The sequence below is a fragment of the Antennarius striatus genome, chromosome 20 (genome assembly GCF_040054535.1).
Source record: "Antennarius striatus isolate MH-2024 chromosome 20, ASM4005453v1, whole genome shotgun sequence".
Lineage (NCBI taxonomy): Eukaryota > Metazoa > Chordata > Actinopteri > Lophiiformes > Antennariidae > Antennarius > Antennarius striatus.
This window is the reverse complement of record NC_090795.1, coordinates 9,012,619-9,040,241: the sequence shown is the minus strand read 5'-3', so window position 1 is coordinate 9,040,241 and position 27,623 is coordinate 9,012,619. Positions and strand designations below refer to the sequence as shown.

The following is a 27,623-nucleotide window of genomic DNA, read 5'->3' as shown; positions in this document are numbered from 1 at the left end:
CGCTACTTAAGCGTCACCCAAACTAAGTGATGCTGCTGAAAAGGAGTCTGCCTAGAGCGCATCCAACACCAGGTCCCAGAGTGGTGAGGAATTAACTGTTTGCAGTGAACGGGAGCATCAATCTCTTCTTAGGAGGCCACATGGGAACAGCAGCCGCTTACAATATGCTACAAATACATTTCATATGTTTTTCATAGATTGAGGCAGCCATCATAGAAATACAACAGATTCACTGCAAGCTCTTCTCTAATAACAATTTAAAAAGTTCCAGCAATGGCTTGTATTTAATGAAATTAAAATTAAAAAACTGTAGCTTGTGTGGTACCAATAGTCATAATGTAAAAATACCAGCTGTGAGAAGGTGTACTGTCGTAGACTTAAAGGAGTCCCAGGACACCACCAAGGAACAAGTGGGAATTTCTGTGGCAACGCAGAATCAGAGCTACAGAAGAGCATTGTTCACTGGCCTCCCATGTGCTGAGAGAGGAGAGCTAGAGTAGGGGAAAAAACGAAATGGGAATGAACGAGGGCAAGACAGGCACAGGGAAATAACTAGTGTTGAACTAAGAAAAGAGGAAGGAGTTAGTTTCGGGAGATGCCAATTCGATTACAGGGGATTACAGGGGGTTTGGCTGCAGCTCTGACATGAGGGGGAGTCTGGGCTTTTGTCCTAAGCAGGACCCCAAGTCCCCATTAGACCCTGAAGAAGCCTGACAGGTAGCCACGGCCCACCTGCTATACCAAAGTGTGTGTGTAGGTAGATGGATGAGACAACGCGTAGTCTGTGGGGATCCATGACAAATTTGACAGATGTCACATTAAACCAAACACCCAGAGTGATGCGGGCACACACACACACACACACACACACACACACACACACACACACACACACACACACACACACACACACACGCTCAATGAGTTGAGCACACTCCAATAGCAGATGAAAGGAGCCATACACAAATATAGAGACAGATTCTAATACACACAGCAGATGCACTGACATGTGTTTGACACCCACCACCATAGTTCATTTTCAGGTTCAGCATTTTGCTGCCTTTGTCAGATGTGATTTGGGGGAAAGAGACGGCGGGATGTTGTATTGAAGAGGGGAATCAAAGCTATTGATTGCACTCTGAGAAAGGAGGATGTTTGTAATTGCATAGCACTTAAGATTTAAGCACCAGAAAGACTTGTTAATGAGAAAGAGGAGGTAGACGGCACATCATCCCTCAGTACATTTTTGCATTTCAACAGCAAATCAGCAGTAATGTATTTGCGAATGAGTGGTTTACAGGGCACCGAGTCAGTTAGGAAGATTTAAGAGAGAAATTGACAAATAAAGAGACAAAAAGGAGAAGAGAAAAAAGCACATTTTTGTGTTCTCTGTTTACCTTTGGATCAGTGTTGATCACACAACAATGGCAGTCATGTACCACTAGCAGACATGCATATTGGCTTTATGGTAATATAGCACAGGTGTCAAATCAATAGATTCAACAAGGCAGGCATGTTAATACTGTGACTATAGTGCATGTCAGGTAATATGAACTCACTCAGGTCATTCACACCTGCAATACACAGAGATGTAAAACAACACATCCTCATTTACTTTTTCAATGTTCAACAGTAAAATTAAATTTCTCTGGATGTGTTTCAGAGTCTCCGTTAAAGCAGTGCAGACAATAAAACCCGGTTTGTCACAGAACGAGATGCTTCCATTTCACATGACATCACATTCAAACATAAAGCAGATTTACAGTCCCCCTTTTTTAATGTGAGGAACAAAATAAGATCATCATGTACATTTAACAAGAGTTTGAAGTATTTCAGAGGACTAGTTGAAAAAGTGTGCCTTTCCCATTCATCATTGTACACTGAAATGGATTCAACCTCATAATTTCCCATAGTGCCGTGAGCTCTATTGTTCAAGTGCTCTGAGATAACCATGTAGAACCATATGAAAGGACAATTGCCTGTACTTCAGCACACAAACTTTTACCACAGGGCATCCACACTACAATGAGGTCTTGTCTTTCCAAACCACACAATTTCATTCATAAAGTGTTCATTTTCTGAGACATTCTCACCAATCTTTTATAATTTTTTTTATTATTAACACTAAAATGTTTAATGTCAAACCAAACTCAAATACATGGCCATGCGCACACTGAACAATCAGTCAGGGATTCAGATACATGGTGAGAGAGTGCAAAGGCAAAAGGAAATATGGGAGAGAGGTTCTTCACAGCTAGACCAGGATAGCCGAGTGCAGAACTTGATTGACTGGAGCCACTTGGGTGGTTACAGCTACATGATTAGCTGACTTAAAAGTGCTTTGCTCAGGGAATTACTGCACTTGTCCATCAGAGTGTAGCCAGACCAGGAGGAGGTATGGCAAAAAAAAAGAAACATACACACTGAGACTGACAGGCATAAGCATTCATAAATCCTAGCATGCATGTCACATAACATGAACCCAGAATAGCAATGATATCCAAGTCAGTAGGGGAAAAAAATGGCTCACCCATTACAGGACAGTCAGAGCGGGTCACACGGCTGTTTCTCACGACATTCAGATTTACATTCATGTGGCATTTACATTCAGGCTATAAGCTGTCAGCCTATGGTGTGAGTCATCAGTGATGCGCAGTCAGAGTAGGCAGAGTGGGGACTGTTATACTGTAAAACCACACTGACTAAACAGTCGCAGGCAAACACACGGTAGAGTAGCAGTGATAGGCAGTCCAGAGATCTACATCAAGTATCTATAGATTGTGATAAATTGTCTTTATATGAGATGAAATAGAAGTAAAATTAAATCAACTTATGTTTAATTGGTTTAATAGCATTCTTTCAAAATGACATTTACTATTATGAGTTAGTCAGCGACATTTTATGAAGTCGTCTCTGGTTAAAAGAATTAATGGGAGGTCATTACATTACTTTATCTTGTGATTCATTGCATTAAATTATTATTTTTATCATAATCTCTTATGTTATTACATGTTATGACATTTTAGACTGAACGTTTGAGCAGAAATTACCCACAGTAAGCAGCTCTTCTTTACAGTTTATCTTCCTAGATTGTTAATTTCCCTCACATTCTCACACTCCGTTCACACCGATGTGGCGTGTCTCTTGAACACTGAGTTGAGATCCAATACTGGCAGATCAGAGACTTGGCAGGCAGTCTACTTTCGTCTGTATGCACGGGCACGCTGTGTGTTTACTTCACCATCAGCGAGTGTCAACCTTCACAACCTCAACTCTCAGCTGAACAGACAGCCTCGATGGCAGCCATTTATCTCCTCATCTGATTGCCGTCAGCTCCCTTTCACCGCCAAGTATGGGGCTGCCTTAAAAATATAAATACCACTGACTTAAATACCACTGTTTGCACTATCGATTAACAATAGTGCAACCAGCTTTTTGGCCAGAAGAGGAACCTTTATCAGGGCTCATAGGAAGTAAATCCAGAGAGAAAAAATGAACATGCTCCATTTAGATATGATTCTATATGAGTGATCAATGAGTGTTTCAGGAATTGGCTTGTAATGGATGATCTAAAGGCAAATAAAATGAAACATGTGACTATATCTTTGTTTGAAACAACAACAATGGTTATAGACTTATCATGTCTAGTGAAGGTCGCATTAAAGTCCTATTTATTGATCTCCAGAATAAGTTGCTACAGCTTATATCAAAGATTTGATAGGAGTCTTAGTGCCCACTGGCGATCAAAAATCAATTACTTTTGCAGTCAAAAATGTATGTTACACAGCAAAATTGCGAACAGTCAAAAATTTTAGAAGTACACTGGGTTTAACAAACATTTCAGGGGATCACTAATCACAGTGACAAACAGATCAACCTTCATTAATATCCACAGAAAACCACAATAGTTTGACAGAATTTGCTCAAGTGTCTTTTTCACAAACTATTTCCTCCAGTGTCTTGTAGAAGATAATGAAGATTGACCCAGCAGGCATAGATACAGTGAGAAAGTGACAGTCTTCTCCAAGGACAATTTAGAATTGATTCAGATACAGAGTATAGAGCAGGCTCTGATTTATCTCAGCATAAATAGCCTTGAAAAAGGACACATCTCTTGAATGACTAGATATAATTCAAGCTCTTATAAGCCATTCAAATTGCAGCTGACTACTCAGCAAAGAAAATCAATGAACTTTCCTGCATGCTCTGTAAAATGTGATATCCTACCTATAATTCTGAATAAATTAATTGATTAGCATTTTGGAGTATTTGTTTAATTGCTTTCTTGCCCAGAGTTGGATGACAAAATCAATAATCTCCTGTCTGTCTATTAAGTAAGACTATAAATTTAGAGTAAAGATGCAATTAGCTTGGCATAGCAGGGGAAACGGTGCCTTTGGCTTTTTTTCAATAGAAATTAGAAATCCTTTAAGGACCACAAACCAGTTTAAGGCAATAGATTTCAAATATAGTGTAGTTGGACATCTGGAAGCTGTGTAAAATTAATTTTTGAAAGTATAATATGGGATCTTTAATTAAATGCATACACCATATGTGTTTTTGAACTTCAGAAAGAAAAAAAGCAAGCTGTTACTAAACTAAGTTAATTGCTAAACTAAGTTAATCAACCCATAGCTGTGGTAGCATGGTAAATAGATGAGATTGAATAGATTAGCTTTTGATAAGATGACAACACTCACATCTGTGCATGGTGAATAAAGCTGGACACAAGAGGCAAGGTTGCCAACTCTGGGGACCTGAGTAAGATTTGATATAGAGGTTAATCAAGGTGAAATAGCAAGTTGAGATTTTTCCACAGTGATTGAATATGTTATTTGGGAGGCACAGAGGTGCTCCCATCTGTCGTTTAAAATGAAAGGAAGCTTTTTCCACCTGTTTTTACTTGTGTACATAATGGATGGATATATGTAGATTCCAAGTTTCCTACAAACATCTGCAAGGAAGCAAGTGCATATAAAAATCAGTCATCCTTTTATTGTGCAACATGGGACCCCCACTGTTTTTGGGGGGGATCTCTTCCGCCCATATAATGACAGCAGATAGAGGGCAATACGATTGGCTCAAGATACAGATATACTGCAACATACACTGATGATCGGAAAATGACACCGCGGGATGGAGTGAAAGTAAAATGAAAGCAAGAGGTCAAAGAGAAAGAGAGAGAGAGGGCAGACAGAAGGAGGAACAAACCTGAACAAAATTGAAGCAAACAAACAGGGATTTCCAGATGAGAAGTGGATGGAGATGAGACAAAAAGGATTATCATTTTGCACTTGTGTGTGTTTCTCTGTGTGAAAACACTTGGATGAGTCATAGCTGGATTTATGGTGACAACAGTGGTTGTTAGTACAGTCAGTGAAAGTAAAGAACCCAATATTTTTTATCCACATGGATTCAGGCTTTTTCCACAGTAGATGAGCTCAGATTTGCATCCTTCTGCAGGTGAAGGCTAATGTCTTCTGTGTCCTTTTCAATCGAGTGATCAAGAAAGGCTTAAAGTGTTTGAGAATATCCAGAATCCACATAGCGTCTTTTTAACAAACTGTCACAGGAGATATGATTAATGTAATCGCTGCACAGGGTATAAGTAAAAACACACTTCTTTAATAATTTCATATAAGATTCTGCTTATATTACAGCATTTCCACCTTTTCTAGCTCTAAGTGCTTTCCGGTACATTCACATATACGCTCCCTTTGCACTTTATCTCAGTCATAATCAAAACGATACCTGTGTATTATTTGGAGTACATCTTTCTATGTCTATTACCAAACCTGTGTACACATAGATGGGATAACATGCAGAGATGAGCAACCATGTGCTGCAGCTTAAAACTGAACAAATCCGTATCTAGATATTAATCCTGATATTAAGATTGGTTGAGCTGCTGCGTAATCATGCCTTGCTGGTCATGAAAACGTCAACTTTAATTTGAGGATGATGATCGGATAGAATTTTCAAGAAACAATTTCTTCATGGGACATCTGAAAAAACTCTGGATCCAACATGCAGAGGAGAGCCTTTCCGGTCCCAAAATAATCATGGTTTAAATAAGGAGGTGCATAAAGCGGGGTGGGAAGTCCTCCTTTGGACGGGTAATGCAATAATGAAAAATGAAGTTCATCGAGTCACTGTGTGATGTGTTCATACGTGTCAAGAATGCTGATGAATCCTAATCCTAAGTCTTCCAACAGATGAAAATGAAGCCAAAGTCATTACTGGGTGCCACTGTTGTTATGGTGACAGGCAATGTCTGACAAGGTGGCTTACGGGTGAGTAGGAGATGAAGTAATGGTGATTAAGGACCATGCCCATCAAAACTACAAAATTAACGCAACTTTATACTACATATAAATACTATAAATTGCAGCCAGCTGTTATTTAAATTATCTTAATAGAGAAACTAAAAACAGAAGAAACAAGCTTGATTTTTCCCAGTCCAATGATGATAAAATCTAAAAAAGAAAAAAAAAAAAAGCCCAATAATTGTCAAATTAGGATTAAATAGGTACTGGGGCCATTACACACAACTTTATGAGATTTAAAAAGCTTTGGTTAAAATGCAGATGTTACGTACAGCTCCAATGTAAATACTGGATTCTACCAGTATGAAAATTAGTTTACATGACTGCCATATTCAGACCTTTAAAACTGTCATTACCAATGCGTTTAGAAGTGTAATTTCGACATTTTGTAAAATCAATATATACATAAGTTAATACATAAATACGTAATAAAGCAACTTTCAAATGAAATATCAATTTTATTGCCAGTATTCTGCTTTGACCAGTAAATTTTATTTTAAAATTCCTGTTTGGTGTGCTTAATCGATCAATATTGACTTACCATCTAAAGGAGCTTTTGGCCTTTACATCAAGACTGATTTTCGACTGATTCAGTAATTATACAATGCTAAGGAAGCTGCTTGCAATATAGTAAATATCTCCCTACCTATATATTTGAATAAGCTCACTTGAAAAAGTCTCATACTGTAACGCTGTCACCAACTCCACCCACTACCTGTCAATCAAGCGCCCAACCAATCACGGCACATCTGCCAGAAGGAATCCCGTGAACAATATGGCGTAAGGCATCTGCTATGTTAGGAGAAGAAATAACTATACATGGATTTCCCAGTTAACATAATTTTAGAGTGTCATAACTGTTCCAACAATTTTTGACCAGAGTACAAACAGCAGAAATGACACAGAAAACAGCAGCGATTTCTGAGTAAAACTCCAACTGAAAGAGAGCAAAGGATTGCGTCACAAAATTTTTTATTTACTATCTATCTTGCTCCATAGAACAAGGTAATTATTTATTCTTTTCTTAAGTTTGTTATGAAGTCTGATATTTTATCGTGGAATTTCCACGGGTTCCCGCTAGTAATGTATATTTTAATTGCATGCAAAAGTTTTCTTGTAACATTCCTTTACACATTTACATAAACACTCATTCTAAGGATGGAATTATATACTGAATTATTTATTCATGGGTTGGTTCAGAACATATCACACCCCCTTGAGACTATGGCAAACTATCAATAAAGCTACTGTACTGTAATATGCAATGGCCCCGGGCTGTTTAAAAGATTATAACACAGCAATCATAATGCATGTCACAACAGAAGTATGGCAGGATATGTGGGGCCCCTGAGGGGCTTATGGATGGCAGCAAGTACAAAACAATAAAGTGTCAGCAGTTACCCCAAACTGAGCCCATAAACTATGACTGTGATGCAGGAAAAAATATTAGACAGACAACATAGATGGGACAAGGTCGGGAGAGGCAGTGAACAAATGCTGGAGTGTCGAGAGTCTATTAGAGTGGATGGACAACATTATCATGCATTATGTGCGCACACATTGCATTATGTCCAGCTACTTTTTGCACAAAGTTATGTCATGACATCTATTTATGCTCTTTAATAGGCAAAGCTGCATTTGGCATTGTGCCCACAATGGCATTGTGTTTGTTTTTCTCAGGTCTAAGTCTTCGCTAAGTCCTTGGCTAGCCCGTAAATCACTCAAAATGTTCTGTGAATGTCCAAGTTGGACTGAAGGAGGGTGTGTGTGTTACGATAATAAACTGTCACCAATGTAAAGCAGGGCCATAACTTTTAGTGCAGTGCAAACCAGCCCTTCTACATAGCACGATTTCCTGTATGGTGGAGATGACTCAGAGCTGTCTGCATGAAAATGACAATTTCAGTCTCCAATGTCTTGTAAAGAACAGCAGTAAGACTTATTTATTATTAATAAAATATTTTATTAAATGATGAGAGTGTATATATCATTTGGTTTTATATGAAATGTTAAAATGCACAGCACAGATTGGATTTTTCAGTGCTGTTTTTCAGTTATTCATGATGTTATCCACCTACTCATGTATTATCCATCTATCCATTTATCCATCCGTGGCTCTTTAGAATGCATCGTTTTTACAAAAGCTCAAGAAATAATGAAGCATTTTCAATATAAATCTAAGATCAATGGCAATGCAATAGTTTATCTTGACAATCTCAGCTTCAAATTGAGAACTAGTGCAAGGCTCCATCTTCCATTTCAATAGTGAAACCAAGAGAAAACAAGAAAACCTGTGGAGTGGAGACAAAATGTACCACTCAAGGTCTTTCCTACTTTCCTGTCAATTTTAGACTACTTTGTGTTTATCAAGAATTGCCTTTCAATCTTAAAAACACATTTTATGGAACTGCGACTGCACAAGAAATCCCATGCCTTGCTATACTGATTATTCCATTATGTCACACCTGAAGAGACAGTAAAGTTTGTCAATATTGATCCATCTTTTAATGTGAGAACTGTAAGATTTATCTTTTTATTTACACCAAAACTGTAATTTGTTCTCAGTACTTGGGAGTGGCCCAAAGACTTAGAAACACAAAATTAAGCATCTTTTTACGCTGAAAACTAACAATTTAGTGAAACTGTAAACCTGAAATGTCCTGAAAGAAGCTGAAAATGCAAATTAAGTCTTATACAATAGCTGCATTTACTTTTACAAGCTGACTGAACAGACACAGTACCTGTGCATAAGGAAGGCCATATAATTATTTTGTTTGTGCATACACAGCAAGTCTGCAATACATTTTCCTCAAACTCACAGTTCCTAAACAATGCAGTCTTTTCTTTAACATTAATCTAAAATAGCAGTGACACTGTAGTTGACCTGGGTGGAACAACACATTAAATAAAAGCGTATAACAGCAGGTATATGCTAAGAAAGCTAAAATTACTTTATTGTTGTCATCAGAATCCATCCAAGCGCATGTTTGGCCTGTAGTTCTGCATTTGTTAAAGCAGTACAGAAAATAGCACGCTCCTTCAGCAGTATTAATGAACCTAATTTATCATTTTGTGGGGTAAAAAAAAAACCCAATTCCAAAACTAACAGGTACTAAAGGGATCGGTGAGCAATTCTGTTCTGTGTATTGACATTACTTTTGGTCACTGAACAGCCAGACATACAAAGAGGTAGTAGATACTGAGCCCTCATGTTCTGCTGCATTTCAGTGCAGTGACCCTTGCCTCACAAGCCCCATCCCTGCTAACAGTGGCACAGACACTTCAACTCCATGAACCCACTCAGAACGCCTCTAAATCAGTGTTTAATCACTACAATGACAAGCTCAGCTAATCATTGTTCCCCTCCTCACACTCATTTTCTGCCCCCTCCAAAGGAAAAAAAAAAACTCTTCCCAGTCAAGCCTTTCTGCAGTGTGGTGTCTGTTCAAATGCTCAGGCAATGCCTGGCTATTTCAAGCCATGCCGTTGTCTGGAGCCATGTTAAGCGAGTGTCTCCTTATTCCCTGTTAATTACTACGATAACCCAGCACCACTCAAACATACAACTTACTGCTTGTTTGTGTTTGTGAGATCCAATCTGGACTGCGTTTCAACTCACTGCATGAAAACATGCTACAATTTGGCTGGATATTAGCATGTGTCCCAAGTTTTACCTTTTTAGGAGGATATCTAGTGCAGTTTTTTAGATATGAATAATATTTCACTTCTCGTATTTTTAATTCTGTCCGTGTCTACACAGAGTTTAATTTTTAAGGTGAACTCTCCCACACTCAACAGAATACCGAAAAGCTACACCGCAAGTCTAATGAGTATGATAAACAAATATTGATAACATAAAAGTAATCCTTTCAGTATTATATCAAAAATCCAATGCATGAATAAACAAAACGTGAAAAAGTGACCGTAAGAGGACACAGAAATGTGCAATGAAAACAATTTCCAGAGGAGGGCACTGAAAGCAGGGAAGAATTCTGTAAATGATGGATTATACAAGAAATGAATGAATTAAAAAAATGTTCTCTCACAGAAAGTTCTTGAGAATTTCATCTCAAGAAGGTTAAAAAAAGCCAAAGGAAAAAAATCTTTAACATCATTATGTTCTCATTGCATGAATTGCATTAACAACATTAATATTTAAATATATTCTTTCAAACAAATTGAAATATATTTTTGGGCAACAGCCTTGGCATGATTTCCTTTTTTAAGCAGCAAAGCAGGACAGACTAAAGAGGTTGGCAGACGTGCTGCGTGTCACTCAGACTGGCCTGAGGCCTGCGGTCAGCCGCTGGGACCAACCAAGTGCAGGCATGTGTCGACAGCCAAGCCCAGCGCTGACAACATGGGCAACAGCGCCCCCTATGGGTCCATCAGAGAATATCATTCTCCAACACTGCACACAGATGTCAGGGTTTGGAGACTGGGCGCATTTTTTCTGGGTTTAAAGGAATTTTACTTTCCTACTCACCGTTCTTTAACCAAAGGAAACGGTAAAAAGTGTCAGGGGAGTTGTACTCTTAGACATGAATGAATAAATGGACCACTTCTGGCTCAGCCCCACAATTTGGCTCAGTCTATAAGTAGTTAGACAGCAATATGCCTTTGGCTGTTCTCCAAAATGCTAGATTTTTAGAACCAATACATTTATAGTGCTGACTTTCAGCTTGCGGGTTGTTCCGGGGTGTTCACATTTATATTTTGTGATGAGTAAGACTAAGTGATTTATACCCTTATACCCTTTATATATGCCATATAATTTTTTTTTACAGCTCTTTTGATATGGATGTTAACACCTTCAAAATAAAAGTGGAAGTATTTTACAGTTTCCATTCCTTCCTTTCTTATCCCATATTCTGGAGCAGAAAAACATATCTAAAGTGCTGCAACACGTCAGACTGCAGTTCACGTATTACTTTTCTTTTTTAGGATCACACAAACCACCCTGAATATATTCTTTGCTGTTTCATATTCGCAATTCCGCTCGCGGTCGTGCCTGGCAACCCCTCGAGGGAACAGTGGCAAATAACTACTAACATATTAGGGTTAGCATCTCACAACCTGGCAACCAAGCAGCACAGCTGTGCGAGACCTTCCATACAGAGGACACAACCATAAAACACAATCAGTCTCCAATAAAGCACAGGCAATACGTTGGACTCGACTTCTACGTACCCTGCAAAATATTTAGTCAATGAGAAATGCATGTGGTGCCGCTTCATTACCAAACCATTGCATGTTAACATTTCATTAGATAATCAATCTGTCTTCACCACTTTATCCAAAAACGTCATCAATCCTGCTAAAAACAGTGAGTAGGATGTAAACTAAGCTTTCTATATATTTAATTGTAGTTGAAGATGAATGTTGGGTTTCCCTAAATCACAAAGAGTTGTCTGGATATGTGCTTCACATGTCTGAAGATGTCTGCAACTGCATCACTGCTTTCCTTCCCTTGACCACAACTGTAATTGCAGTTATAGAGCTGGCAGGGTTCCAGCATCTAACTAAAATGTGTACCAGCAGATGTGCATGTTAGTCTGCCCATGCCATTATATACAGCGCATTCCAAAAAAATAAAGTGTTTATGATGGCTGAGCATTACTAGGGCTGTGATTAACTGCAGAGGTGAGCGCAGGCATATTGGACTGGCCGTAATGGAGGGTGCTGGGCCTGTAAATTTAAGAACACATCAGGGGAAGCTATTAGCAGGGCTGCCTAGACCACAATCATCGAGGAGATGGAAAGAAACTGAACCTGAAAAATTAAAGCTGTTTATAGAGAGACGAGATCATGTGACAAACCCAAAAGAGAGCTGCAATGTACCATTACCCCACCTTTTTTTCCTCAAAAAAACATCCCAGAAACACTGAATTTTCTTATCAGCTGACTTTGACTCAGGGATTAAGTGGAGACAAGTGTAGCACAGATTGGAGTTACTCCACTCTTCTCCTCTTTTCTCTGACAAAAATGAGTTTACGCTATTTCAGCAATATACAACCTCTTGTTGTATTTGACCGCATCATAAAAACATTGTGCAATGCGGACACATCCGGATGGATTACAACAGCACAGGAAGGTCACAGATGCTTTGTCATTCACTAGGAATCTACCATTCAAGCCATGAATATAATACTGCATGACCAATCCTCAGGGCTCTGCCAAGACTTCAGACTATGTCACACATTTGTACACCCATCTGAACAGAAGATAAATTCTTACTTCTTCCTTTAAAAACACACACATACACACACACAGGTCTATAATTGACTGCAAACCCTTTCTCAAACACAAATGTACAGTAAAGTCAGCAGCAGCTTTGACTAATGAGGCAGAACTGGCATTATGTGCGTCACCCCATCCATTCATCAAGGGCGGATGAAAAGCATCCTTGAACAGTTTGTCGTTCATCGTCCTTCTACCTTTCCCTCTCGTCTCTCTCTACATCTCTCTCCGACCGCCCCGCCTCCTTTCTGTCCTTGCAGTAGCCACGTTCTCATCAACAAATCAGTCACTGCAGATTTCACCCCTGTCTTACTGCCTGACCTGCTGTGATATTGTCAGATGGACAGGACTTCTATGAGTATAAATATCTCATCATTCTTTTATAGCGAAAATATGAAAGCAGTGCCTGATCCCGGGAAAAACTTCTGCTACATCCAGATAGTCTTCTCTTGACATCAAAGAGTGGAGAATACTATCTAAAACTGTCTCAAAGATACAATAATGTCAGAGAAAGTGCAAATAACAGCTCCTTAGCCATTGATAGGATAGGATTCAATACATTTTTGTTTTTGCCACATAGAACATTCAGGAGTTTACTGGTAGAGATTACTGTTACAGCTATGATTCATGTGCAACTTGGAGGTCCTACAGATATACTGGACCAAATGGGTAAGCATATTTTTTGCCTTAGCTTGAATGATCAAGCTCAACAAACATCTTCTTTATTAGCTTTATTTGCACACTGCTGTGATTGTTAGCATATTCCTGCTAACTTGCAGTCCCCTGTGGCCTGTTCACATGCATCATCAACAACAGCAGATAAACCGCTACTTGGAATTGTTGCTTAATTGGATAGTTAGTAAAACATTAAACGACAAATCTCAAATCAACAATGACAAAACAGCTGAAAAAGGATCTAAATATAATGCTCCACAAGGGAATTTGGGAAGAAAATTAAAGAGCCAGTGAGTAGCGGCATTTTAATATCAGAATAAACAACTGTTACATCTTGTATTACATGTACATTGCTTTTAAAATGTACATTTTGTGCACAAACACTTTACAATTTGGTTCATATTCACACATGATCAAAATTATTTCCTATCAATTGAAATACATCAATGGATCTGTTTTCACCTAAAGCCAAAAGCATTGTGTGTTAAATGGATCTATGCTAAATAAACCGATCGCATAAATCACAGAAAGTCCAAGTGTACGACTTCCTGTTCCCGTCTTTCTTTTGGGATTTTCCATTTAGTGGTAGCCACTGCAGATAATGTTCCTAAACCATTTGTCCTCTGTATCCTCCTTCCTCAGTAAACCTCATCACTGTGAACAGGTAGCAAAACTCCATCAATGCACCATAGGTAAACGTTAGAAAAAGCAGTATTTGTGATAGTCTTGCTGGTTTCCTGTCAAAGCAACCATTCAATCAGAACTCTGGCACCCATCAAACAGAGGAGGACAGGCCAACCAAAGCACCAGCTGTGACTCATAATCCCCAGAAACTAGTTACTAAAGAAATTGTGGTTCCCCTGGGAAACACACTCGACATGATTTGGTTGAGAGGAACCCTGGTTGATGAAACAATAGACTGACATGTTTGTGTGTTTTGGAACAAACAGAGGTTATAACCTACATGAACTACATGTTCATGGTAACCAGTATTGACTGAGGTGTCTTAATGCATCTCATTACTTCATGAAGGTTTGTGCCTGTTCCTCTCATCCGACTGTCGTAAAGTTTAAATGGTGGTGGAGACTGAATGATTCACGATGTAATGTTGTTGAGTTGTTGTGATTATTGCACTCCATTTATGAATCACTGATTTAAATGATATCATTAAATGCTCAAGGTGTGACCATTCAAGCAATAATAATATTTAAATCCTGATTTTTGCATAATGGAGATGATATTTTTCTTGAATTTTTTAAGAGATTTCTAGTTTAATTAGAGGGCAAAGCAGTGGTCAGTAGAGTTGCTAACAATAACACTTCTCTTTAGACATCTTTAATTTGGAGAAACTGAAGGTAGCAATAATCTGTTTCGTCCTCTGTATTTACTCCAAATGTGGTCGAAGGTCATTGGGAGTTGTTTAGTTTTCTCAGGGACAGTTAAAAAAAAAAAGGGAGGAACACACATACCAAGAGACTCATTAAGTGTTCTGAAATCTGTCAAAATATAAAAATATACCACAGAGTGAAAGTTTAATGGGTAATTTAGAGACAGCCAGGTGTTCAATGGGTTGAAGGCTTGAAGGAGGTGAGCACTGACCCATAATTTCTTTTTTTTTCCCTCAAAAAAGGGAGAAAAATGCTTGTGGTCACTTAAATTCAATTGAAAAATTAACACCAACATGAGCACCATCATCTTCAGAACAAATTTTAATGTAAAAAAATTTTTTATTATGTGATGCTTTGTGTTGTCTATGAGGCAAAGGAGAAATATAAACATCTATAGGATTAAAGACTGTTTAGTTTGAAACCTCCGCAGTGAGAGTGAGCCAAAACTAAGTGTACATAAAAGCAGAACTAAGTCATAAAATGGTTTTGAGAGGTGAATTAAGTGAATGTGAGAAAGAGCTGAAACTAAAGTGGCTTTTTTCCTTTAATTGATTTTGTTTGTTCTTCGTGAAACCCAAAACTGAATGAGCATCAGCTACACGGGGTCGTCACCTCCACTTCCTTGTCTTGGTGGAAATAATCAAGCAATACATTTTCATTTTGTGTGAGGAGAAGAATGGCAGAAAAATGGTTGGTAAATATGTGAGAATATATTGAAACGGCCATATGAGACAGAAAAGAAGATAGAAATGTCAAAGTGTGTTGCTTTGACTGATGGGATACCAGAACAGTCCTAGAGGAGACACTGATTCGATTTGTCACATTTCTTCCCAAACACTCACAGTCGTACACAAACACACTTATGTGTTGCGCACACACACGTTCTATGTCAGAGAGGTCTGAGGTAAAAGGATGATGGAGCAGATCTATGAATGCAGCACATTTCTTTAGGGAACACTCAACACTAATTTCATTAGTATGTATGTGTGTGTGTGTGTGTGTGTGTGTGTGTGTGTGTGTGTTGGCATGAGTGCATAAAAGGATGCACCAGCACTTTGGCAGACTCTCCCCACTGCACCATCATCAATGGTGAGACGAAAACAGATTTCCTCCGTCACTCACAAGCCTCAGCTGACAAATTAAGTATTTTCTAGCTAATTAGTCCACAAACTGAGGTATGCCGATAAGCTCTGCAGGTATGCACAATACCTCTTAATCTTTTCAAATCTGCGGCACGTTTACAAGCAAACGCTTCAAAAAATAAGGCCAAATTGTCTGAAAAGGTCAAATTGACTATTTCTTCTCTTTTGGATCCCTATAAGCATTCGCAATTTGGTAACTAAATAATTATACTTTAAAATCTACTCATAATTAATAATTCAAAAGTCAATTGGTCTAAAATACTGACTAATTGATGAAGATGTCTAGGGTGATGTATTCAAATTGTATGTTTTGTCCACCAGTCTAAATATAAAGACGCATTAACTTGGGATAAAGTAACAGGAAGTTATTTATAATAATTTCCTAATCCCACAAACAAACAAAAGGAACATGGATGAAAGCACAAATCATTGGAGGATGTAATGACTAACACGCTATAATAATTCCGTTTTCCTGTTGCTCAACAAATAGATTCTGTTCTAAAATCCTTCTTCCACATGAACCCTAGATGTTGATCAAAAGAAAAAAGTACAATTACTTGATAAATATTTAATCTCCATTATTAAAAATGGTGGTCTTTTTTTAAGCTATGGATTAAAGGAAACATTTGCAGCATTGGCCGATGTATGCCTTCTATTTTTTCTTTGTCCTTAGTTGCCTCTCTTCAGCATTGCTATTCAGTGATGGGCTGACAGTGGCGGAAAGCAGACCACGGTGGAAGAACAAGACAGATGGAACAGACAGAGCATGGGCTGAATACAGACAGAGTATACAGAGTATAGGCTACAGAAAAAGAAGAGGAGGCTTCCTTTTTTTTTTATAATGGGCCAAACTACACATTATTCTGTCTGTACCGTTTGTTTCCTCCTCACACCTCAGACACTATAATCTCCACAGAATCCTCCACTTTCTCTCCATCTGAACTTCACCAACAAACTTTCTCTCTGAAGATGGGAGTAACCAACTGTGTCCAAGGACATGAACAGATCAATCACCTCAGCATCAAACAGAACATAAAACCCAAGGGATGAATGAAGGATGAATGAGGGGTAAATGAGTATTGTGTGACTTGGCTTCAGCATGACGAAGATTTGGAAAGCGGAAAAGAAATGTGATAGTTCAGACAAAAGAAAGTCTCCCTACTGTTTGGCATCTGTCACTCTCTCTGGATAGAGAGCAGCTTAGCCAGCATTTCAGCCCATTACAACACTAATGAGCATCTACAGATGTGACAAAAGAGAAACAGACGGGGATTTGGAGAGGAGGGACCACTGAAAGTAAAGAGCAGATATCAAGATTCAGGAGAGTGAAGTAACACCATCCTCAACGCATCTATTTTCCTCTGACTCCAAACAGCACTTGACATTTGGCCAGGGGCAGCAGTAATCACTGCAGATCTGGACAAAGGAAAAATGCAGCAGCTCAGGCGATTGCTCCAAGTCTGTCTTTGTCTTTCTGCAGATAACTCCTGAGCCAATCCATGTGAATACAAACATGTTTATCTGGAGGAAGACGAGGCTGAGCCTGGATCCGTTCCCCTCCAATTGACTCTGAGTGAGCTAAGTTTAAAACATCACTTACAGATGCACACATGCATGGCATATACGATCATCTGGTTAAGGTTATTAAGGAGAAACCTCTCGACTCAATCAGTGAAGAAAGCAGAATAAATTGAAAGTAACGGTGGCACAAGTATCTGAGGTGGATTATTTTTCTCTATCTCCTCAGTTAATCCGGTGGCTCAGCAGCTACAGAGGACGGCGGTACTGCACAGTTGCTGATTTGTCAGACTCCAGGGAAATCAGAATCTTCCTCCATCAGATGCCTTCAGGAACCATCTGTTAAGGGACACTTTGCTCGGGAGACTCTGTTAATGCAAACGGGTACAGACTGACGCCCAGAGAGATGGACAGTGTCCTTCTTTGGAATTTTAACCTATTGGACAGATCATGATCATGGACTAAACACACACACACAAGAGCAACACGATTCAAAGGAGTTTGTGTAAATATAGTTACCCCAATTTTATTGTTTAAAAAGTATAGATCGAGTTTACTATAGAAAATCCATAGAAAATGTTGCTTTAATTGCCACAATATGAAATTCGGCATATTATTCTAGATTATACACAGTTAATATTCAGCTTTCTATATTTTAAAAGGAACCTGAACAAATATAAAAGATATTTTGAATTCCTGCTGACCATTTCAATTTTCTCCTGCCAAGAGGTTTGACTCCTTTCAGAGGGACTGCATTATGTTAATGCGCAAAGCTACTGCACCTCTGTTAAATTGTATTAAACCTCTCTCTCTCTCTCTGTGTGTGTGTGTGTGTGTGTGTGTGTGTGTGTGTGTGTGTGTGTGTGTGTGTGTGTGTGTGTGTGTGTGTGTGTGTGTGTATGTGAGAGAGGGAGAGAGAGAGAGAGGCAGAGATTGAAAATAGTCTATGCATTAGCATGCCCATGTGTGTCTGCTAATTATGCCTAATTATTTCAAATATCGACTACTAATAACCGAATCAGACACTAATGAGAAATCACAGAGTCTGTGGAAACCGTACAGATCACCCCAGCAAATTAAAGTATGACCAAACTGATCAGAAGTCAGAAAATAAACTTGCTGTTTTCAGGTAATTTTTAACCCTCATTGCAAAAGAGAAAGAGGAGCAGAGAGAGAGGGAGGCTTGCTATTTCAAATGTCAGGGATAAGTATTTTATTAAAAACAAGTTTATACTTCAAATTTACATCCATGCTGCACTAAAGTATCAAACTGCTCACCTTCCCCTTGACTAACAAACCCAGTCCTGTTTCTAAAGAGGAGGATGACGTCATTTATCTCATAAAGGTTTGACCAGAATAGAAACACATGATTAACTCTGATAATGAAGCTACATAAAAACCTAGATGCATTAAAGATGCACTGAGTCAGCCAGCAGTCTGTAAAAAAAATGTTAAAAGGGAAGATCTTCTTGTAAAACATTATATGCACACAACAAAACAAAAACATTAAAAAATGTATTAAATCAAGCCTCGCAGTTAAAGGCCATTGCTGTGAGCATAAAAGAGCAGCTCATTCGTCATAATGTTATCCTGGTGCACAGTAAGTGATATTTTGTGATGATTCACCGATTACATTGGTGGTACACCTGCCAACGTGGTACCAGAAAAAAGGTCAGAGGGATTTGTCCTTCCTGTGTGCTGTGTACTAACATATAACACACACACACACACACACACACACACACACACACACACACACACACACACACACACAGCTGACAAGTCCGGTGCATAAACACACACCATTTCTACATCAAAAACCGTTCACATCAGCGTGACTCAGACAAATAACCCACATCAAGAACGTAACACAGCTAATCTCCACTGAAAGAGAGCTGCAACCAAGAGAACACATTGCCACAACAACAGGCTGACTGAAATTAACTCTATCCAGACCCACTTTTCTGGTTGCTACATAACAAAACCCATGAAAGCTAAACATGGAGGAAGGTGAGGCGATTAGCTGCAGAAAGCCGTTTTATTGGTAAGAGTCTTATGTTTATGTGCACTTAAACACAACATCCCTGCAGCTTTGTGCTGTTTCATGTGAAACAACGTCACATGTTAGAATAGATCCAACACTGGATTATAGCACAGACTAAACACCTTGGATAGCAAAAAGGAATTATAAGTGTCTGTTTAAACAATGGAGCTCTTTGAATGCCAAGCTACAAAAATTCAGGATTTTCTTTTCTTTTCAGAGGCGAGTTCAGGTCAATAGTTCATGAGTCTGGAAAAATTGTGGCATTAAAGTATCACACCACCAACCCAACACACAAGTTAATATGAAGACTGTTGAAAATCCTGCACGGTACCATTAGTGAATGTGAAGACAAACTGGAATCTGAGCCCACGTCGTGAGAGGTCATGACCTGTGACATGAAAGTCAATGTCAGAGAGTTGCTCTCTCGCCATTTAGCATTGCTTTAATTGAGGAGATGGCACCACAGCCAAAAAAATACCATCCTGCAATGAAGGACAATATCCTCTGGCTGCTCGTGTGCTGAAATCCAATTACACCAATTTATTGATCTTCATGAACCCAGCGCTCTTTAGGCCAAACAGAACCCGACTGCCTTTTATCCTTTGGCTCAAATGTCATTACATCCCGCTTCAAAGCGGTGATGTATTGTAATTGTCAGTGTTCTTCCGTTTGTTAGTCCACCAAATATCTTCACAACTGTTGTAGATACAGATGAAACAAAAAGCACATTACTCGGGCACATTACTGAAGATGAGATGATGACCTTGACCTTGAGAAAACTAGGTCAAGGTCAAATTTTAACTTTTGTGCACTCAGGAACCGGATTACATAGAAAGACGAGAGAGAGAAGGCCAGCGTGAGTAAGACCATAGATCAAAGCTAGTGCTTTGATCTATAAAAGTTGGTCAGAGCACTAGCTTTAATCTTTGACCTATGCAAGTAGGTCAGGGTAAAATTTTGAATTCAGTGGTATCACGGGATGTTATAGTCTCTGACTGCATTGGTCCTAGTTTTAAGTTGGTCTCCTTCTGTATAGACAGCTCAGCAGAGGGGGTGTTTTGATGTCATCACCTGAGAGCTTGGAGGATGAACACCGGAGGAACCAGAGGTCAGTCCTATCCGTGACATCCTCTGGATCGGTTTTTCAAAAAGATTCTGACTCCCCCAGTTTGACTCTGCTGTCTTTCTGTTTGTCACTTCCTCTGCTTTAAAATCAAACACCAGCCAACATTCAATAAAGGTAAAAAAGAAACTACAACCTACGGCTGGAAGAGGTGAGTCAGTCTTACGATAAAACAGTGACAGATGGTTTGATTCATCGCTACAAAGTCAAACATTAATATCAAGATGTCAAGTGTTACAACTTCAACAGGAAAAAAAATCACTGTTTTACTGACTAATTAAAACCGCTGATGCAAAATGTCACCCTCTGATTAAAAGCTCCATTCTTGAGCCAGGAATTACTCCCTATAAGGAATGACAAATCGCAAAGGAAAGTCGATAAATGTGGAACACACTGACCCACAACTTCACAAGTGATTGAAACTCATGCACAGTGAATGCTTAAGTTTTCTAATTCAATTTTCACATACAAGCCAAAGTGCAGACCTCTTCAATACACTTGAAACAAATTTGTTGCAAGTGTAAGTGAAAGGAATCTCCAGAGTAAGCATTACATGCACAGTAATTGGCCTATCCATGCAAGAATTTGCCAGAGGCATGAGTGAAAGCAAATCCTTCATGAACATCACAGATAGCTGAAGATTTGCACTGATGCGGTGTTGAATAGTTATATCCATGTATAATCATTTCCCCGTTTAACTCCCTTGGGAGCACTTGCACTGTTTGTTAAGTAGCTGCAACGTCGGTGCTCCCCCGTGTTTGCTTCTTCTTCATAATGAGCCTCTCCAGCTGGATGGCCACAGAGACAGCCGAGGCCAGAGGTTGAGCCGCTCACCCGCTCTAATTGGCAAAAACTCACGTTAGCAGACGAGTATCAACGGTGCAAAAGGAAGTTACAGGAAGATTTGTTTTCATTGCACGATCCGTAATGAAAATGACGTAATGGGAACTCGCGCTTGGAAAAATGTTTTAGTGCTACATCTTCTAAAAACAAAAATCACCTTAAAAAAATGTAACTCAAAACCTCTTTGAAGGTCCTAATCCAAACAGACGTTTCACTTGTTCTGACATTGGTGCCACTCTAATAGACTCAAAGCCACAGATGTCCACACATTACAGTTCATTTTCAAAGCAGCTATTTTCATGTCACGTTTGAAAAGTGTAATAGGACTGCTAACAACGAGTGTGGAAAAAAAAAAACAGGAGCCTGAAACTGAAGCAACTAAATTAAATTCATCCATCATTTATATTTTCACTGACACCTGTGCTTTTCTACTGCAAGGACACCACCAAACACGCAGTAAAACACGTGAATGTTACTGTTTGAGTTGTAGAAATAAGTCGGACACATTTGATGTTAGACATACCGCTAGAACGGCTGCACGTCAACAGCAAAAAATGATTACTGTACATTAAATATTAAGAGAGCCAGGAGTGTCATTTTGTTTGCACTTCATCTCTAATCACCATTTCTCCACTAGTCAGCTATAAATGATATAGAGATACAGAATATTAAATACTGCTACCAATTACACTGTTAATGATACACAAAAAAACAGTTACAATGGTAAAGCACAAACATGCAGAGACAAACTAGCTGCAGCTGCGCACACTAAAACCAGTGAATCAAAATTTTTTTAAAAATTAATCAGGCTTATAGCTCTGTGCATCATTTTATAAATTTATTGCAGTTCAGTATTTATGAGACTGGAGGATATATCAGTGAAGTGTCTCAATACTTCTCGTTATTTTGCACGGAGAGTAATTAAAATGGAGCATTTAAAGTGCCAGCTGAGGCTTATAAAGTATGCCATGAATCCTTCAGCAGGGTTATTTACTCTGCAGGGCTTCATTCAAAGAAAAAAAAAAAACAAAAGAGAAAAAGAACAAACAAAGCAAACATAAGCCATGCATGAAAGAGAGAACCCCTCAGGAGGAGCGCTATCTGCCGAAACACTCCACCAGCATGTGCTTAAGAAGGCTTCTCTGTAACACTTTACATTTCACATGAAAGGTAGAGTAGCTTGTCCACTGATCAGTGACACTGACTGACATTATATGCTATTTCTACCCTTTTAAACCAACTTGCTGCATTGGTGTTCAGCAGTCCGAAAAATGCACTTTAATGAGATACAACAGAAAGAACAGATTGACACAAAACGAAAAGTCCAAAACAGCCCAAGGACAAGTCCTTGTTTTTGAAATGAATTGCAAATTTTTCTTCAAGTAGGAAAGATTTATTACCCCCTTTCAGAAGGTAATGCTTTCACAGGTGTCTGTTTGTCGATTTCATAAAAGGTTTATATCAAAACAACTTCTCTCATAGATTTTCATAGGACTTGATGGAATGGCTGAGCATGTGGTAACAAAGCGCTCATTAAATTTTGAAGAGGATCTAAGGGATATTAAATATGCAAGAAAATGTCTTGCTTTATTTAACCTTGCATAAGGATTTTTTTTTTTCATAATTTCCATCTTTCTTCCAGATAGAGTTTTATAAAACTTGGTAGAAAGATTGGGAATGTACATAAAGAGCCTTTAAATTCTGAAGTTGATCCGTGGGAAAGACTGAATTCAAAGCAGTTTTTTATCGCTTACAATGTTTTCAATACAAGTGTTTTAGTTTAGTTAAAATGTATTGGAGTGTTTTACTCTTGACATTATGAACATACATAAAAAAATCTTAGTTAAACGATCTGATTACTTTTTCAATCATTGTGACAAAATGTCAAGAAATGAGACCAACACTGATGCTGACAAAGACTAGACAAAGCCTGAAGAAATAAACAATAAACAACATAAATGTGTAAAATTAAATGTAGATGGAATGTGTAACACAACAGCATGCTACTTTGTTATCTTTGCTTTAAGACATCTTACATTGATATTTCTCTATAATGCTGCAAACACAGATGCTGGTTTCCTTCATGAGAACTCATGCCCAAAAAATATCTGCCTACTACTGCTACATATACATTTATCTGCACATTTGTTTGCAGCACACAGCAGTAACAAACATCCTTGATCATTATCCTTGATCATTAATGACAGATTGATTTGACAATATTGAAAAAATTAGAACTGCAACATCTTTGCTTTGAAAGGGCAAACAAGTTTCCAGTGACAAATGCCTGCATTCTGGTTTATGAAGCAACTTTCCTCTTCTCCTCAGAGTGAAGCCAAGATGTTAAGTGCTCTGGATGAAGCAGCCTAATGGTTCATGGCACCCACTCAAGAATACAAAACCAAAAGGCTCACAGTTCAAATCTGAAGAAAAACATCAAACCTCCACTATAAAAAGGCTGATGCTTGGGTCTGGTAGGCTGTCAAAGGAGCCTATCTGTGTCTGTAAAATTATACGGTACAACCACATTTAAAGCATAATTCAAATTTTGCTGTGACACGAGATACATGGAAATCTTCATGTCGAAACTTACCCCTGTATCAAACTGAAAACCCAAAACAGATGTGACCACACATTTAATGTCAAACATCCACAGAAGCCTGTAGAAAACAGAAATGAATCCATCCCGAGTGTGAGCGATAACATGGATTGGAAGGAGGGACTGGAGGGCAAAGGGCGAGGAGCAGGAATGGATCAGCACTAACAACAAGAGGCTTGAATGTCAGATCAGCTGACCCCTACAGATGTTAACAGAAAATTAAATCAGCCATCTGAAGGAGAAAGATCTCCTTCAAACATTTCACTGTACCTTGATAAAAAAATACTGGAAGACATTTTCTGCACATTGTAAGATCTTAGAAATCTTGTAAAGTTCAAGCTAATATCATATGAGAAAGGGGTCTCAAGCTTAAGCAGAAAGTCATGATTTACAAAGCTAAAATAGGTTGCAGACCATCAGCTCACGGTTTTGCTTTGATTATGAAGGGGTGATCCTACCAGATATGCAGAAATTCATCAGACTTTTACGCAGTTGTTCACTTATATTTTTAAGACTTACAACTTCATACTTGTACACATTTTTCATGCTGGATATAATTTCACACAACCAGTACAGTATAGTACAACAAAAACATTATTTAATGTATTGCATTTCAGAATTATTTTTTTTAATTACACATCGGTATGTTAAAAGGAGTTTTGAAGCCTATATTTTCTCAGTGCATGGTACGTGTCTTTTTCTGCTAAGCCAACTTCTCAAGTCATAGCTTAAACTTCTAAGAAGCACAGGAAGGATGATCAGTCTCACCTTAGTCTCTCCTCTTCCTTCTTTCGTAGCTTCATATCCCGCTGGACAACATTTAAGACGTGCTCGGCCTCATCGTCCGTCAAGCCGGACAGGTCCAGCTTCCGGCCCATGGTTCCTGGCTGCGCCACACTGAGCTGTTGGTCCAAGAACACAGAACGAAGAGATGTAAGGGTGCTGCTGCTCTGGGGGCCTTGGCTGGGACAACCCTGGGGAAAGACAGAGGGAAAGAGAAATGAACAATGTGTGCATTTCAGGAATCATTCCACTCCTTTTGAGCTAAAAATAATCATAAAACTTTTCCGCGCTTCTGCTCCTTCTTTGAGGCAACTTATGACTTTCATCGTCCTCTACTAGCTAAGGGATAATAACGTGTGCCTGGTAGCTGGGGTAACAGAAATATAAATGTCACATTAGTACAACAGATCCAACAGAAAGATCCAATCAAAAGGCACAAATGCAAATAATGTTGCAGTGTTTGCTTTCATGACTTGCAAACAGAATTATATTGTGGCCGTGTTGCTTGCCTGCAGCATGGACTCTGGTGTCAGAGCAGCGAAAACTGGATGAGTGTAGCGGATAGAAATAATATATGTTTGATACCAAGCTTGCCTTTGGATGTAAGAGGAAGCAAAAATACTGAACATATTCATAAAATGTTTTGGCATCTGCTTTATTATGAAAGAGAATATTTTTAAAACATGATTTACAAATACAGCCAGATTTACAGTACTTAGAGTCTAGAAACTGCTTTCAGACACAGATGGGACAGATAAGCAACACATTCATGGAGCACATTGGTGCATGTCTCTCTACAATATACTGTAATGTCTCTATACAATTAAAGGAATATTGTGCACATAATATCATGGAACAAATTAATAGATGATTACAATGTATTCTGCTAGTTTTACAAAAGTCATACTTTTTAATCTGAGAAGAAGAGATGAGGACAAAACAGATGGTTTTATAAGAGCCACAATAAATACTGGAGCAGAGAAATTAATTTGCATTTAAATATAGATTGCGTATTACTAAAACCTTGCTATTAGAAACCAAACATAATTGATGATATTGCTGGGATATGTAATTATTGCAATTGTGTTCAACCAGGCTTAATTCAAAAATTAATCATCAATGAGCATCACTCTGGAAAATGCATTTAGGAAGCGATTTATCACTCGTCCATATTTTGCGGTTACAGTTGTGACTATCTTTTTGAGTTAGATGGCATAAAAACACATGGAAGACAGACATGACTAACAACAGAAAAAAGGGTGGAGAGTGGAAACGGAGGGCCAGCCCATAAAAACAGAGGGATAAGACACGGTAGAGAGAAACAGAGATGGATGGGGAGATGGACACGAGGAGAAGGTCCATTTGCTTCATCATCTAAACAAGATGAGAGACCACTGCCAGTAGATAGAGCAGTGATGACTCAGAAGGCCAGACAATTATGTACGATCTATTATTGGGCCAACGGCTTTACCAACAGAATGTCTTTCCTCTCACACAATGTATCACTCATTCCTCCAATTTAGTTCAGGGTCTTTTTAAAAACAGACTGTGGAACAAAAATGAAGCAGTGAGGCAGCTTACGAGCAACAGCAGCTTGCATTTTTATCTTTCAAAGTTTAGTCATCAGTAAATGACAATATGTTTGTTGCTCTGTGATCCCAAAGTTATCAATCAGTGCTGGATGTCCGTGAGGAGCAGCAAAAAAATCTTCATCTTATTTGTCAGAGGAATATTGTTTTGAAGTCATTGTATCTCTTATATTGTAGCTCCATCTAATGATGTTTTATGTTATTTATACTGTATGTGGGAATATAAAAGCAACAAGTGCCATTGCAAATGCATAAGTCCAGCTACCGTATATAATTATATGACTCACACATACAGGCACACACTGAGATTTATATATATATATATTATATATATATATATATATTATATATATATATATATTATATATATATATATATTTCAGTTGAGCTTTCAATTTTTAGGATCAGCTCTCGAATTGTTAATGTTTCACAGCCATTATCAATAAAGTGTTGTTTTCTGCTGAAGTGCAAAATTTAAGTAGAAATATTTAAACACATAATAGTCCTTGCAATGTTTCACCCCTGACCCCTTTGTGTTTAATTTTTTAGTAATCCATAAAAGCTTTTGATATTAACAAAGTATGAAGGAATCTCCAGGGTCAAAAATCATGACCCCTGTGGTCCATTGAGTGGAGATTTGGTGCTTGGTGAGGGCTTTAATGAGAACGATGTAGGTTCTCTCAAGCCAATTAAATGCCAACCTTTTAGGCCAATCGCCAATGCTAAAGGAAACCACGCCTTCTGCTCACCACCTTTACAGATACTCATCTATGCTTGACACTGCATAGGAAATTTTGCCAGATTGTTGAGGATGAAATGCACATGATTTCATCACTGTTCACAATCCATTGGGATAATGCACCCAGTGATGTTCAGCAGGGCAGCAGTGGGTAGCAATAAGATCCCGGGTTCCATTCCTTTCTATGTGGAATTTGTATGTTTTCTCTGTGTCTGCGTGGGTTCTCTCCGGTCTGCCTCTTCCCACCTCCAAAAACACGCAGCTTCAGTAAATTGAAAGAAAGAAAATGGATAAATGATGTTCAGCTTGAACTCATTGACCTGCTGTCTGAAGCACTTCAACAGAATACTTCAGGTCCGACTCACTGCTTGAGTTTGACCCTTGTCTCAAGAAGGAGAACTTTCACTACATAAAGATGCATGAGATAAAGATTCCAATCGTGTTTGATTCTACCTTCATATGTGAACAGACTTTCTTACTGTTGAGGTTCAAACTATCCAAACCAATCTTCCATCACTGATGTGAACCTCTTAGCTTTTCTTCAGACCCACCTCAGTCAGATTTCAGTGTGATTTCAGATTTCAGATTTTTGTGAACTAGAAGCACAAAACAGA

General features: G+C 38.6%; 1 protein-coding gene across 1 annotated transcript in view; it reads right to left on the bottom strand.

The window, feature by feature from the left end:
- The window catches only part of myripb (myosin VIIA and Rab interacting protein b), an 85,234-nt gene extending 60,434 nt beyond the window's left edge, over positions 1 to 24,800 (bottom strand). Inside the window, exon 1 of the mRNA XM_068304001.1 lies at positions 24,667 to 24,800. Coding sequence (XP_068160102.1) covers positions 24,667 to 24,776 — 110 coding nt within the window. The 5' untranslated portion in view covers positions 24,777 to 24,800. The remainder of the gene's footprint in view (positions 1 to 24,666) is intronic.
- Between the last annotated feature and the right edge of the window lie 2,823 nt (positions 24,801 to 27,623).